Source organism: Suricata suricatta, chromosome 14 (genome assembly GCF_006229205.1).
Source record: "Suricata suricatta isolate VVHF042 chromosome 14, meerkat_22Aug2017_6uvM2_HiC, whole genome shotgun sequence".
Taxonomy (NCBI): Eukaryota; Metazoa; Chordata; class Mammalia; order Carnivora; family Herpestidae; genus Suricata; species Suricata suricatta.
Window position 1 is genome coordinate 62,226,574 of NC_043713.1, and position 15,683 is coordinate 62,242,256.

Genomic DNA, 15,683 nt, shown 5'->3' on the forward strand with positions numbered 1-15,683 from the left:
CAGGGTCTTGGGGTAGGTGCCACCCACCTGCTCTGGCAGCCAGCACAGGTGCTGAGTCCGTGGGGCTAGAGGCCAGGCCTCAGATGCTCTGAGCCTTCAGCTCCTCTTCCCATAGTGCCTGTGGCGCCTGCCTAGCCTACATCCCCAGCTTTGAGACCTATAGAGCTGAGCACGGAGATGGGCAGAAAGGTAGAGCCCAAACCACACATCATCCCTGTCCTCGGGTGCAGTCATTTTGGCTAATCCTAACAAGCACATCAGGGGTGCAAAGGCCAGGGGGGCAGGGGACAGTGAGGCAGCAGCCTCCTGGCAGCCTTCATATGCTCACAGCCCTAGGCCTTGTCACAGCAGTGCTGCTAGCAGAGCCCCCCTTTCTCCCCTAACTCAGATAAGAGGGCCATGCTAAGCCAGGAGGTGGCAAACACAGCTCTTCCTGCCAGGCCCTAGGCAGGAGGGCATCAGCGGCCGCTCGGGGCTCCTGGAGGCTCAGGGTATCTCCTGAAGGCAAAGATAAACAGTTTCAAAGGCACAGTTCCCACCGCTTGTGGTGCCTCAGACACAAGAGAGGTTGGGCAGTGGGTGGTGCCAATCTGAACATCTGGAAGACCAAGTCCTATGAAAGGGAAACCTTAAGTCTCCAGCTGCTCTCCCAGAGTGGGAAGTCAAAACACAGAGACTCAACTAAGCCATGCTTCTCAAGTTCATGGGGAGCCGGCTCCAGCTCCTTCTTTCTGCTTGGCCACAGGAATCAGGTGCTAGGCAGGCTGACACCCATCACCCAGCATACCAGACACAGGCGACATGACGCTAGTCCCTAGAGGGCCCTGCCTTCTGACCGCACCTACACTGACACTAGTCATGTGCATGGAGACGGGTGACAGGTCACACGGCAGCTCACCAGGCCACAACCTCTGGGTGACTACTCCAGGCCAAAGCTGGCGCATTTGAGGGCAAAGCTGGCTGCCTGCAGACCACCCTGCTCTGGGGCTGGCCACGCTGCACCCCTGCTTGGCTGGTCATGGGAGGCCAGGAGTGTTTCCTCCTGTGCCTTATGGTAACCATGGTAACCACACACCTCACCTAACTACACGCCAGTCTAACTACATCCAAGGTCTTAAGAATATAAAGATAAATTTAAAAGGAGTAACAGGAGTGGGGTAGACAGAAAGAATATGCCCAACCTGTGGGAGGTACTCCATTGATGCTTCTGGAATGAACAGCAAAGGAAGAGAGAGGCTGCACCAAACAGAGATGGCCCTAAAAGGGCAGCCATTGGCACATCGGGTTTTGGAAGCGGTGCTGGTAAGGCCTGTGTGGGATGAGACCTGGGGTTGGCAGGGGGCCCAGCTCCCCCTAGGCACCCCATTCTGTGGGCCATACCCCTGAGCTGTGAGGTAGGCCCCATCAGCCTCATGGGGCCACAGCCAGAGCACGGTACTCCCTGAGCAAACAATGTGGACAAGGGTCATGGAGGAGGGAGGGACATCCTACATGACCCCCTGAAGTTCTGTTCCCTTGTGCTTAGAGCAGTCATGTCTCTCCACAGGTGCTAGGGGCCCAGTCAGATGGTGCAGGGCCCCCACTTAGCTCAACCCTGGAGCTCTCGAGACAGTCAGAGATGCTGGGGTGGAGACCCTGAGGCCAGCCATGCAAGCAAGGCAGCTCTGGCCCCACGGACAATGCCCCTGTCCAGGTCAGACTTAAATGACCAAAAGCAAGACTCAGGCACCGTGTGAAGTCTTCTCCCTGACCATTTTCCTCTTCTGCAAAAAAAAAAAAAAAAAAATGGTAGCACTCCTCACGTGATCTGGGTAGAGACGGGAGCCCCCATGGCATCCCCCCATCTGCATCACCCTGTGTGTGCTTTCCCACTCCCAGGATGTCAGGTGTTCCACGCACAATGGGATCTCTTGCTCCCTGGGGCCTCAGCTCTTTGGCGCCTGGCTCCCCCGGATTGACTCCCACATCTCTGCTCCCTGGACACCACCAGGATGGAGGCAGTGGTCTGTCCACATGTTGGTTTAGCTCCTTGGGACAGGTCCTCAGTGGAAGGCTGGCTGGCCAGGGAGGACTCCCCAGAGCAGGGCAGGGAGCTGCACTGGACAGATAGCTCCTTCTTGGGCTTGCTCCTTTTACGCCGCTGCTGTTTTAATTATCGCTTCTTTGATTACCAGTAAATTTGATTACCACCAGTACATTTGCCAGTAAAATTAAGTACTTTTGCCCACATATTTACTTGCTGAATTTTCTTTTCTGAACTGCCAGTTCCTTGCCTTTTTTCATTCATTTATACATATCTCCATAACTTCACTGCCTTGTAAGTAAGAGCTTCTCACGTGATATACGAATGACATTGTATCATATTTACTGCAAACAATCAGGGCGTTAAGATTCCAGATGCAAACATGTTCTCACTTCCTCCTCAGAGGCAATATCTGAATAAATAAGTGGCTGGGCCTTTGGGGCTGCCTCCCTCACCAGGCCCAGCCTTGCCCACTGGCCTGAGTCCCTCTAGGGGGACCAGGTGAGCCCTGGTGTCACCAACGTACAACAGTGCCTCCCTCCTGTGCCCCGCATCCAGGACACCCCAGGGTGCTGAAGTTCTGTAAGAAGCTGCATTCAGCCTGAGAGCTCTCGGTGCAGCTGGACCAGGCCAGCCCTCCCCTCCTCGCACTGGAGTCCCACCAGCTGCTGCTGCTGGCCCGGGGGAGGCAGCTCGGCCACCACGTTCACCCAGCCAGCTGGAGCAGGCCAGAGAAGGCTGAAGGTCGAAAACCCCCCATACGGCGGCTGTTGGTCATTACTACCTGCTCAGCTGGGCACAGGGATGTAGCCAATCGGACACACGCAGCTTCACGCGCGTCTTTCACGCCATTATGGGAACATGGGCATTCCCTCTAATTTCACGCCTGCCTGGAGCACACGTTCTGACGAGTGAAGGGCAATCCGTGTAATGAGGTAAGATTTAAGTGGCAGCAGGAGTATGACAGCGCAAATGAGGGGCTCTGATCAGACAGGCGCGGCAAGTGTGTAAAGGAAGCAGCCTGAAGCTCAGTGCCAGTAGGATGGGGACCAACAGCTTCGCATGGGCTCAAAGAGGAACCAACCCTCCTGGGGGGCACATATGTGGCCCCCCCAGAGCCAGCCACCCCCATAGGCTGGACCTGTGTAGCACGTTGGACCAGACACAGAGCACGGAACCCACATCTCTGGCACCTCTAGTCATATCTCTTGAAACCTACCTTTCAAAAACATGTATTACGTCTCTTGTCAGCTTTGAGACTTCAGGGAAAAGAATAACAAGAGCAAAGGCTCCTTTTATTTTCTCAAATGACCCTTTCTACATGAGCCCCAGAACCCTAGTCACAATTTCAAGCGCCCCAAGGGCAGGGCAGACCAACAATCCTGCTGGCCCGGGGCCCAGGCAGGGCTCAATGTTTGCTGAATGAATTAGTGAGTCTGAGCATGACCTGAGGCTAGTGGCTCCCTATGACCACCAGGACCTGCCACTGCCCCCCAGGCCATCCTGATGATGCTTCTTACCCCACGGGTATACTGTAGGCTTTTCCTTTTCAAGCCTGCATGAAGCACTGACAGCATATAAAATAAGCTCACACAGGCCCCTAAACCATAGTCAGACCTAGAACTTGGTGGAGCACCCAGCTCAGGTCCAGCAGCAGCCTGGTCCACTAGAACCTCCAGGAAGAAACATGTTCCCTGGCAGGTGATAATTATTGCTGTAATGATCACAAATGTCACTCTAACCTTCCTGCTGGTTGACTGCTCCCAGTAGCACTCGCAAAATTTAGATCATGCACGTTAATGCATATAAACGATGTTCACTTATCTTTAGAAGCATTTTCACTAGGGCTTTCTTTTATCTTTTTTTAGAGAAACTGATTTCTGCCAAGTTCTAACCATAAATATTGAATTTGACTTGGTAAAAAGACTCTGCTAGATGACCATGAGCATGAAGGTAGGCCGGCCTGGGTCTGATGACTGTGGGAGTTGGGGTGACCCTGGACACGGGGAGGGCCCACTCGCAGGCCTGGTATAGCTCTTGGCCCCTGGCTGTGCAGGGCATCCCACACAGAGGGCAGGGGGTCAGTCTGTGAGCACAAGGCGCTGCTCTCCCACTGCCTTTCTCTGGCCTCTGCAATGGGCTAGTGCCACTGTGAGTCAGAGCAGAGAAAAATGACAGCTACTGACCAGATGGTGCACTGTCTGGGGCCACATGGTGTGGTGGGGGAGCCTGTGGCCTCAGGCCCAGCAAGAGCTCCACAAGTGTCTTCTCCTTCAAGAAAACAAACCATATACATAAGCAGATTTGGTTCTCTCTTCATGTTGCTAACTAAACTTGATGTTTACACTAACATAAAAAGGTGTTAGAGTATCAGAGGCTCACAGGTAGAGCAGTGCTTCCCTTAAGGCCTTGAGAGCAAAGAAGGGTGGGTCCAAAACAGGTAGGTAGGCCACTATGGAATCCCCACTGGGAAGAACGTGCCCACATGCAGTTTCCTGCAGCCACAGTAGGATGCAGGCCACCCCCGAAGAACAGGCCTGCTGGCCTTGGATTGGGCTTCTCTTAACAAGATGGCACCTTATGTTTAGCCTGCCAACCCCTCTCTATCATCCAAGTGCCTGCCATGGAGAGCCTGGGTCTCACTTACAGCTTTCAGCAGGCACTAGGGCCTGGCCTGGCCCATCCTTCTTGCTGGACTCAGAGCAATCTCACCCATGAATTCTCAGAGTCAGGGGGCTTGCTTCTGTTTTGCCTCCAGTTCCCAGTGCTGCTGCCCAGCACTTGGGGGTGGGGCTGGGGTGGAGAGTCCATAAGGGCTTGAATGGGGTGCATCTGTGGCATGAGAGAGACATCAGTTGGATGTGGCTAAGCAAATGGCCTCATGTAAACCAGAGCAGGCAGTCCCCGGGGTAGAGAGGGGAGCCCCAGACTGCAGCCCCTCCTGGGCAGATGCATTCCACTCCCTGGGCACCACGGGACCCCATCAGTGTCTCCACGGATGCCACCACCTCCCTGGCCATGGTCCATGTGCATATTTTGTGCAGGTAGACTGTACATGAAGTGGGGTCCTCAATATGGTGGTTTGATTAGAAGTTGGAAAGCCAGGGACCCATGCCTGCTCCCTCCCTTGTACCATTTTAGAGGCCTGGAAGTCATCCTTGGGCTTTACATACCAGCTCTCTTGCTAAGACAAAGTCTGAAGAAGAAAGGGCTGGTTCCTAACAGACCAAGTGGGCTCCTGAGGCAGGGCCAGGACAGCCATTCCTGGCACTCCGGATGGTGGGAACACCAGCCATCTGGGCCTTCTGATTGTCGGCAGGACCCCTGTGGTCCAGGAACGGATGCGCCAGTGTCTCTATCCTTCCCTCGAGAGGGGGATAGAAAATTTTCTGGGATGCTGAGGGGTATGGAACAGTTTTAGCTGCCAGTTTTCCTAAGGCTTCACTCCAAAGGCCCTCTGTCTATCCTCCGAAACAAAGTCTAAGCTACGCTAAGGCTGAGCTCCAGCTCAGAAGTGTTGACATGCCCAGGTGTCCACTCGGACACCCTGGCATGCTCCTACTCCCCTAAACAGTTGAGGATTCAGGCCACAACTGGTTAACTGCACAGGGTGAATTCGAGCCCGCGGCGCAGCGCAGGCTGACTGTCTTCACTCAGCACCGTAATCGGCACATCTGCAGACAGGAAATCCTCCTCGCTGCGAGTTCCCAGTCTATTATCTGAGACACCTGGTGTGGGTGGGTGATTCAGAGACAAACAATGAGCTGGCCCCCTGCACAGCAATTAACTGCTTTAACTGCTAATGTATTTAATCCACCACGTGGAGATCAAGGCTGGGCCGAGGAAGAGGCTCGGAGTCCTCCTTGGCTTGCAGACTGCAGGGCCCACTTCTCTATCCCTGTGGATACTGTCCTCATCGGCCGTGACCAAGGTGCCAGGCACAAGGGCAGCTCAACCCCACGGAAGCTCCTCCCAGCCCTCAGTGTGTCCACAGGGCATGAGGGGCATCCAATTCTCCTGCTTCTACCCAGCTTGTGTGCACATGGCGCTCGCTGCTGAGGCAGGCAGGACATATGGTCCAGGAACCGTTTGCAGTACCAGCCCTTCAGCCCCCAGGGTGTTTTATTTTAACCTCCTGGATTGGATCATCCTTTATTCTGAGCAAAAATAATGCTTGGAGAAAGGCTTATCGGGGTAAACCAGCAGAAAACATTTCCAGTTGTTAAACTGGGAAGTGGCTCCTGATTGTTTACAAAACCTGGCCCGGGAGCGAGCAGCAAAGTCAGCACATGCCCGTACAGCCCCAGAAGGCGTGCCAGAAACCGCCGCCACCACAGCGCCGCCTCGGGAAGCAAGGTCAAAGGCCAAGGACTGTGAAAAGCTTCCACCCCCAGCATCAATCACGTCGGGCAGACTGTCTGGGGGATGCTCTTTTTGAAAATACAAAAAATAAAATGGACTCCTGGCGGGGGAGAGCAAGCATGTGCACCAGGGGCCCTGCCTGTTGCTCACTGGAGACCCTTCTGGAAACTGGGAGGAACTTGTAGCTTTCTGAGGGCATGGCCCCTTGTCCTCTGAGCTGCTGCCATTAGCGTGGGCTTAGCTGATGGCATATGGGCACAGGCCTTTGCCTCTGTCCAAAGGTGAGAGAAGGGACATATGTGTGGGGGACCCCAAAGTGTTACCAGGGGAGAAACTTGGCACCTCACTTTAAAAAATATTTTTTTATGTTTGTTTATTTTTGAGAGTGAGAGAGAGCGAGAGAAAGCATGAGTGGGGGAGGAGCAGAGAGAGAGGGAGACACAGAAATCTGAAGCAGGCTCTAGTCTCTGAGCTGTCAGCACAGAGTCCTATGTGAGACTCAAACCTGTGAAGCAATCCCACGGGCTGTTACCATGGCACAAGAGGTGGGCTGTGACAACTGGCCCACCGGAGAGCCAGCAGAATGTGGGGAGCCCTGGAGGCAACAGGAAGGGGAGGTGACACTGCTGGTCTCTGTGTGTGGTTCACGTGTGTATGTGCCCGTGTGGTTCCGTGCACCCTTACCTATGGCCCACAGGACAGTGTCAAAGGTGCCCACATTCTCTATGCCGGAGGTGAGGTCCTCCCAGGTGACCTGGAGCTGGCCATCTGGAAGCTTCTGCACTCTTGAGGGGATACAGTGCTTCAGGAAATGGGTGCCTTGAGAGGCCATGTACTCTGTGACCAAGGAAGACATTTGCTGCAAAGCACAAGAGAGCATGCTGTTAGGACCAGTTAGCAGTGAGAAGGTCTGCTACCGAGGACTGTGGGAAGAAAGGACTTGCTCTCCTGCCTGCTTGAAAAGGCCCTAGGAGAGCCCAAGGCAAGTTCCTCCAAAGGAGAAGGTCCAGGGTCCCTCCTGCCACAGAGGAACTGAGGGCGGAGCCGGGAGCACATCTGACGCTCCCCAGTTCCAAATCCGAGGCCCTGAGGCCCTTTGGTTAGGATGCACTTGACCTTTGGACTCCTCTCTAGATGGAGAGGAGCATCTGCAGGTGTCTTCAGAGAGGAGTCCTTCCTCCCAGCCCAGAAGGCTCTGCACCCACCGGCTGTAGAAAGCGGCCTGGTTCCTGGGGCCACTGTGGGGGCTTGTGTAGGCCGGAGCCCCAGTCAGACACAGCTTTTTCTTTTAGGAGAAAATAAGAGCCACTGTTTAAATCCTCTGGTGCCTGTCCATTTAGAGACATACACAATGAAGAGGGCTGCCTGTTCAGGATTGTCACACTGGTCACGGGAACAGGAGTGTAGGCTGCAGATCCCTCTGGATGCCTGACAAGCTTGGAGTCTCTGTCATGGTCTGAGAGGGATCTACTGGGCCGAACTGAGTCACATAGCCAGAACATTGGCTGTAGGCCCGCCACCAGGCCTTCACATCCTTCTCTGAGGCAAGGCCTGGGTCCCCTAGCCTCACCACTGTGTCCCAGGGCACCCCCCTTCGTCGGTCTCCAGGTTCTGCCTGGGTTCAGCGCTAAGGCCTGTCCTCTGAGTGATCCTCGTCCCTACATGCCCCTCTGCATCATGGGCCTTATCCTTATCTGCAGTGTGGCTTCCTGTGGCTCCTGTCTGCTGCCCGGCACACTCTCCCCATTGCCCAAGGCACAGAGACCTTCTTCCCTGGGTGCTGTAGCCCCATTGCAGGCACTCATGGCAGAGGCACTGAGTGAAGTAAAAGAGTGGCCCGCACAGGACAGAGGGACAGGTCTCTGAGTCTGCTGGGTGGGGCAGGGCTGCAGGCTAGACATGGCAGGCCCACCGCTTCCCTCTGTGAGAGCTCGCCAGCCCTAAGAGTCCAGAGTGCAGAGGGACAGGGGTCTGTCTTCCTTCTCAGGGACATGGAAGGACATATGACATCTTGAAAGTGACAGCCCCAGATGTGGGTTTTAACAGATGACTTCCCCTTGAAGAGTTTTTAGTTAAAATAAAATTTAAAAACACAACACAACAAACCATGTGCTCCTAACATGATGCATCTGCAGTCAGTGCTGGAATCTGCATTTCGCCATTAGCAGGGGCGTCTATGCCCAGAACCTGGATCAGGACAACCTGCACTCTTTAGACCCCGCAGGGTGGCTCTCTGAGCTCCTGCCATGAGGCTCAGGAGTAGCCGGCTGACAGGAAGGCTGCTTGCAGTGTTGGCCTTGCACAGGGGACAAGAGGTTGATCTGACAGGGTCTGAAAGGCTGTGTGGACGCTCTGAGTGCTCAGGGTGGACCACTGGCCAGGAGAGCCACCGAATGCCGGTCCTGACTCACAAGTTACATCTTTTTAGTCTACAGTGGATGGGTGGGAATGCGGCCAGGGGCTGTCATCTCCTGAGGTGGTCACCCAGGGCTTCGCCAGTCTAGCAGGTGCTTCCCAAGCTGGTGTTGTCCCTGGGGAAACAGCACCCCACTTGGACACCAGAGGGGCTCAGCCAGGGAGACAGAGGACAGCACATCAGCCAACAGACGCCTCTGCTTACTAATGGAGTGATGGAAAGGGGCGGCCCAACCTCGCGGTCTGTGAGGCTAGCCTGGCGTGCCCACCAATGTCCCTTAGGTCCAGTGGGAAGGTGCAACATGTTCCATGTGCCAGCCCTTCCTTCCACACTTGGGTAGGTGTTTTATATTTCAGGGACGATCTGCTTATTCAACTCAAGGGCCAGTTTCCAAAGACTGAGACCTCACTCCCAGCCTGTACCTGTCTGGGCCGGGGCAGCTGGCTGCGGATGTGCAGCCCACTGGGAAGAGCACAAGGTGGGAGCAGGGGCACATACCTGGTCAAAGCCCCGAAGAGGGATGCTTCTCATCATGACAGTGGTGTCCAGTCCGAGCCCAGTGAGGAAGCCAGCACACTCCAGGGCCACATCTGCCAGAGGCTGAGGAATGCTAACGGATCATGATATCAGGAGCCAAGTGGAGAGAGCCCCAGTGCCATGGCCAGCCACCCACTCCCCCACCAGTCCCCAGTCAGCCTGGAAAAGCCACAAAGACCCCTCCCACACCCCTATCCCACAAATGCACACCCAATGTAAGGTGGGGCCTCTGGAGGTGCAGTGACAGCACTGTGTGCACCCTCCAGCACCCGGGGCCCCGGCAGCTTCTGCCTCCATGGGGCATTTGTGCAGGCTCCCTGGAGTTTAATCTCAGCCTTTAGGGCCAGGCACACCCCCAAGGGGTCTGAGGAGGGACAGCAAGGAAGAGCCTCCTTCATGAAAGACACGAAACAGCCGCGTTTGACCCACGTTCCCAGCTAGCAGTCCCAGCTTTCATCTTTCATCAGATATCCCCTCTCCTGACCTCAGATCCTCCCGTGGCTCCTCTCTTGACCCTCTCTGGTTTTACTGCTCCCTCTGAAGAAACGGGCCTGGCTGGGGCTGCTCTCGAGGGAGTACCACCTGCCTCACGGCTATATCCAGCTGCCCCGACTGGCTCAGTGGTCTCAGTGTGTGGCTCAGGAAGCGCCTCCAGGAAGCCCTAGCCTCAAAGGTCAACCTCAAATTGTCCCCTGAGCACAGGTCATCTGCCCTGAGTGGCCCTGTAAGTGCCTAGCTCCAGGCGGCAGAGTGTACGCCTTGACGGAAGGAAGAGCAGTGGGGGAGGGGAGTGTGTGAGCACAGCCGGCTGTCACCTGCACACCAGCAAAGGATACAGCTGGCCCCGACCACCAACCTGTTAGAGGAACAGACACAGAGAGAAAGAACGGTGAGTCCCGCATGTGGTCCACCATGACACATGAGCAGCTGTCTGAGTGGGGCCCCCACAGTGGGAATGGGGCCCTTCAGCTTTTGTGCAAGGGGCGTGGTCAGCTGATGTGTCAGCTGAGGCTAACTGTTCAAACAGGTTGTCCCAAGGTACAAAACCCACTTCCCAGAGGCTCTGTGAAATAAAGGACAAACACTGTGTCACTGAATCAGGAAATTGCCTGGTGGTGAAGGATGTGAGTGGTCGGTGACAAAATAGCATGCCCTGTGCAAGGTCCTAGGAGTGAGATCAACACAGAGTCTGTGGATATGGTAAGAAAAATCCCATTAGAAGAAGTGGAGTTGTTTTTCTTTCTTTTCTAATGTAAGTTCTGCCATGGAGTCCCTCTGGATCTCCTGCAGCCAGGATGGAAATGGAGATGTTCTGCAGGACAGGGAGGACACCAGACAGTGGGGAAGCTTCTGGGAAAGCATCAGCTATACCAGAACATCCTTGGACCATGGAAGGACAGGCTGGAAGGGTCTACATGTGCCTGTCCAACCCCACCATACACGTCCAGGGTCAGGAAAGCCAGCTTCCCTGAGCGAGGATGAGAGCACCTGGAGGCAGAGGGGGACACAGGACACTGGGATGCAGCAGAGTCATTTAAATTATTTGTCCTTATAGGGGCATCTGGGTGGCTCAGTTGGTGGAACATCTGATTCTGGATTATGGCTTAGGTCATGATCTTACGGCTTCATGGTTTTGAGCCCCACACTGGGCTCTGTGCTGATGCTGCAGAGACTGTTTAGGATTTTCCCTCTCTCTCCCTCCCTCCCCTCGCCCCAGCTCATACTCTCTCTGTTTCTCTTGAAATAAACTTTAAAAAAGTATTAAAAAATAAAAAATAAAATAAAATATTTGCCCTAGTAGTATAAATCCTCTGTTATTCAGCTCCACTCTTCATGTGTGAACACACACACATACACACAAGCACACATACACACATGTGCACGAACCCAACACAGAACGAAAATTCCCAGCCCGGGTGGCAACATGTGGGTGGGCTTGTCAGATCACCCCTTCAGCCTTTGAACAAGAGGAGGTGATGTAAGGATGGATAAGCCCAATGTCAGCACTAATCCTGGCAGGTACTAATGATATAATTCCATTTCAAAAAGCAGTGTATCCCATGGAATATTGCTGGAGGTGCCCTGTGGGGAACAACTGGCACAGAGCTTTCTCTCAGGAGCTGGGGACAGAACTGTGTGTGAGTGAACAGAGCTCCTCATGTGAAAAAGCTGAGAGGGACATGGCCCCACAGCTGGCTGGAAGTACACAGACGCATTCAGAGCCCCACCCGGGCCCGCCGATGTTTAAGAAATAGACACGTTCTGGGGGCACTTGTGGGGAGAAGCACTGGGTGTTATATGGAACCAACTTGACAATAAACTACTATTAAAAAAAAAAGAAATAGACACATTGGAGTGCATGTGTAGTCAGTCACGTGTGTACACAGCCCCATATATGTGTAATATGTATGTCTCTGTGTAGGTACGTTTTCAAAATCACATAACCTAACTTCTTTTGTACTCGATATACACAGCAAAAAGTATAAGCCTTTCCTTAAAATAGGAAATTACAAGTTACTCAAAATACAAGCAGAATTTAACTGCTTTGAACATCATGCCTTAAACGCAGGAATGAAGTTGGGTAAAAGCATCATTGCCAAACCTGCACTGCCTTTGCTCCCTGCTCCCAGGGGTGGTGGTGGCGCTGGCGCAGGCTGACCACCCCCCAGCCAGGCAGGCCATGCAGGCACTAGGGGAGGCCCTCCGTTGGACAGCGGGGTTGTCCCTGTGTCCCTCATATCACATTGCTGAGGAGACAGCAGTGTGGTCTGATTCTGGCAAAAACCTGTTTTGTTTCTGCAGCCCTCAGGTAACCCCTCAACCTCCTGCACTATATGGATGAGGAGCTGGATAGGGAGGTGGGTGGGTGGCCATGCAGGTACTGAACCCCCAGCTCCTCCCATAGAGCTACCTCAATGCTCCAGGCCTCCTACTCCCACCTCAAAGTCACGGTATCCACCCCTCAGGCCACCAGCTCTGAATTGCCAACAGAGGGCACATCTGGGAGATGGCAGGCCCCAGCTCAGCCATTCCTAATTGGGTATCCTTAACTACATGCGTACAGCTGAAATCTCATAAACAAGCAAGCAACTCGCTTGCTTGAAAGTAATTTTGGGTCTCTTCTTGTCTTTGCAGGCAAGGATCATCAGCAGTATTGGTTTTCACGCCATCGCTGAGCCCAATTTATCAAATAATCATTATTCTTTGCAGAATGCAGGATCCAAGAACTCAACTAGAGTGCTCCCTTCAAATGAGCTAAAGGAGGAAAATGCCAAAGCAAAAACAGACACTGGAGCCTCCAGATCCCGAGGGGTAGGGAGTGCCAGAAGACAGGCGTACTGTTTTGTTTTTATTGGTAGCTTTGAAACTGCAGACAAGTTCCGTTGGCCGGTAAGGGGCCCTTGGCCAGGAAGGGGGCCTGGGAACCACAAGGCTGAGGTCAGCTGCCAAGGCACAGTGACCACCACTGGCCCTGGCAAGCCACAGGAGGATGGGGGTGCTGCCAGCAGAAGTCAGGACAGCGTGTTAGATCTGGGGGAAGGGCCTGAGTGAGACTCTGAGGCCTGGAAACATTCACCTTGTCACTTACAGTAAAAGACCCAGACACAAGGGCATCAGTCTACATGGGAAGTCACTGCCCTGCATGCTGGGAGCCCCTGATTCAATTTTATGTGTGCTCTGGGCAGCTCTGCTCTCTGTGCCCTTTGGTGTGCAAACATTCATGCGAAGGTATACATTCATGTGAAGATATAACTACTGTGGGATTAGCCTAATCACAGGGCAGCCTTTCTTGTTCAAAATCTGAATGGGGGAGGAAGCAGAAACAAAAGCCTTAATTCAGACCCATGAAGCTCCAGCTTAAAGAGCCCTCCACCTGTTTCTCGGGTTTGAGGGCCCCTGATCCACTCCCCAAGGGGAACACCCACACAACGTGAGGGCCTCACGGCAGGCACCTGGCTCCTTGGCAGTCCCACCAGTGCAGGAAATGCCAAATGGGTTGCTGAGCTCAGGTGCCCCAGGGAGGCAGTACGGACGGTGGGGGGCCCCAAGGACTCCTCCCCAGTGGGGGCCAGCTCCAGGCTTGCCTGGGATCTGCCAGACCCCTCCCACCCCTCAGGGTCTGACACTGGACCCACCTCCGCCCAGTCAGAGCCTCTAGGTTCTGGCCTCCTAACGGATGCCCCTGGGAGGAGTTGTCTTCCTCAGCCCCTAAGCCCGACATGTCTTAGACATGACAGGGAGATGGTCAGTGGGGCTTTACGGGCTGGTAGCCAAGTGTCAGACAGATAGCTAGCTGGTCTCCCTTTTGCTGGACACGAGGTTGTCACACCAAATGAACCCGGGGATTAAGTAGGAAATGAGAAAATTCACAGCAGTGAGTTTTCCTAACCAAATGGCTGTGATTCTTCACAAGATAAAATTTATACTCTTCCCTTTTGGGTTTAGGCAGAGAAAAAAATGACCACAATACCTAGTCAGCTTCCAGACTTAAAATAAGGGTCAAAAAAACCCCCACAAGACTCCTAGGACCAACTCTGACAGGCAGTGTTAAATCAGCTTGAGTTACGAAAACACTCTGCCTCGCAGAGCAGTGGGGTCTCAGGACAGAGAGGGCCAGGCTGTGCAGCTGTGGGAGAGTGGACAGTCCTGGGCTGGCGAGTGGGAACAGCCGGGTCCAGGCTGTGATCTGGAATTGGCAACTCAGTTATGTGTCAGGCCAATGTGGGAGAAGAGCCACCTCTAGGTGGCTCGGGTCTCACTCAAGTCCTCTTACATCAGAGAAAGGTGACAGTCCTTAAGTCACCCCAAAGCTCCCTGCTCAGAGCCCACCTATGCACAGAGCTGGCCTGCAGACATGGAGTGAACCCCAGGTGCGAGTGCTAACCAGCCAAGCCAGGGAGCCAAGGAGGGCTGGAGCAGAGCAACCCCGATTCCCCACGGTTAGGGTCCCTGGATAGTCACAGGGTGCACAGACCTGAGGATCCTGGCCTGGGCAGGCTGGGCAGCCAGGCCCAAGTCCCAGCCAAGATGCCTGGATCCAGAAGGCCTGGAAGAGGAGGTGGACCTCCAGGTGACTGAGCCAAAGTCACTGGGCTGTGTGATCAAAGGCAGAGCCAGATACCCCATTGCTTGCCTCCTTAAAAGTGCTGTGGTGAGTTGGCCTACCTTTCTCCCTTCCACCCTCCCTCCACCTGGCAGGTGATGGCTGGGCTGGACAGCTGGGCCAGGGAGGGCTGCACGCCATCTCTGAGTCTCCCCATGCAGGGCAGCGCACCCCGGTCCCTGTACCCTCATTTCCTCCACTGGTGGTGGATAGTTTCTGGAAGTAGCCATTATCCCCCTGACCATTCCTTCCGAAGGGGCTCCTGCTACCTGCCTAGGGAACTCTGTTTTTCTCCCAGAATCCTCCTCACTTCCTGTTCCTCCTCAACCTGCCCTGCATTTACACAGAAAAATGAAGAAACAAGAACAATGGAAAAGCCAAACAAGCCAGACACAAAGCTGGCATTCAGGTAGCCCAGGCTGAGTAGATGCCTTAGGCAGGGGTGTGGTTCTGAGGGTCTGGGTGGCCAGGGTGTATCTCCCCCACCCTTTGCCTTCCCCAGCCTCATAAGGTCCTGCTCATGGACTTGGGAGCTCATGCTGCATATGCTAGAATTTTCTACACATGATCTGTTACCTCTGTGGTAATCCAGCTGTGTAGTGAAGGGTGTTTAATTCTTTCCACCAACTGGGCTTGGGCTTCATCATCCCCTCTCTACCCTCTGTCCAGTCCTCGGCTCCCCAGATCTGGAGGAGGATAGGGTGCTGCTCACATGTCTGTAAGCCTACAACACCTCTGTGGCCTGAGGGTTCATGCCTCAATGGAGCAAAGATGTGGAGCAACCACGGGAAACAGGCCTCACGAAGAGCCTCACTGTGCCCCGCTTGGATGCACCCTGAAAGAAGGCCTTGGATGCATCCGGAGCCCCGTCCTGGAAAGGCAAGGAGGGAGGAAGGCCCTAAGGGACATGCGGTCGGATGTGCTCACACAGAGGCCAGTGAGGACGGCACCCAGTGCCGGCAGAGGCCAGGCTCACTGGGCACCCTCCACCACCATCGAGGCCTCCCCACGGCACCAAGTAGAAACGCCCCGCCCGGCTGCAGGAGGCACTACAGGGCTGGGGGGCAGCCCTCAGGTCCATATTAATTTCAGCTCCATTTTAAAGGCGAGTTAAAATAAACACAGGGAATATTTATAAGGCAAATAAATCTGGCAGAAACAGCCCCTCCAAGTGTGAGCGGAGGCCTCCCCCTCAGCCCCAGCCCAAGCTGATAAAATACAGAAATGCTACTGTAGACCCT

The 15,683-nt window shown here is 54.2% G+C and overlaps 1 protein-coding gene across 6 annotated transcripts in view; it reads right to left on the minus strand.

The window, feature by feature from the left end:
* TXNRD2 (thioredoxin reductase 2) overlaps positions 1-15,683 on the minus strand; it is a 42,357-nt gene that overhangs the window by 10,067 nt on the left and 16,607 nt on the right. For 5 of the 6 annotated variants that reach the window (XR_003902580.1, XR_003902579.1, XM_029922316.1 and 2 more), the window contains exons 8-10: positions 10,175-10,194; positions 9,300-9,391; positions 7,070-7,244 (exon numbers count right to left, since the gene is read on the minus strand). Coding sequence is in view for 4 of the 6 variants with exons in the window: in XM_029922316.1 (XP_029778176.1) it covers positions 7,070-7,244; positions 9,300-9,391; positions 10,175-10,194 (287 nt within the window). In the remaining 2 variants the exon portion in view is untranslated. Of the gene's footprint in view, positions 1-6,804; positions 6,981-7,069; positions 7,245-9,299; positions 9,392-10,174; positions 10,195-15,683 lie in introns of those variants that run through there. The other variant, XM_029922318.1, reaches the window with a different exon arrangement.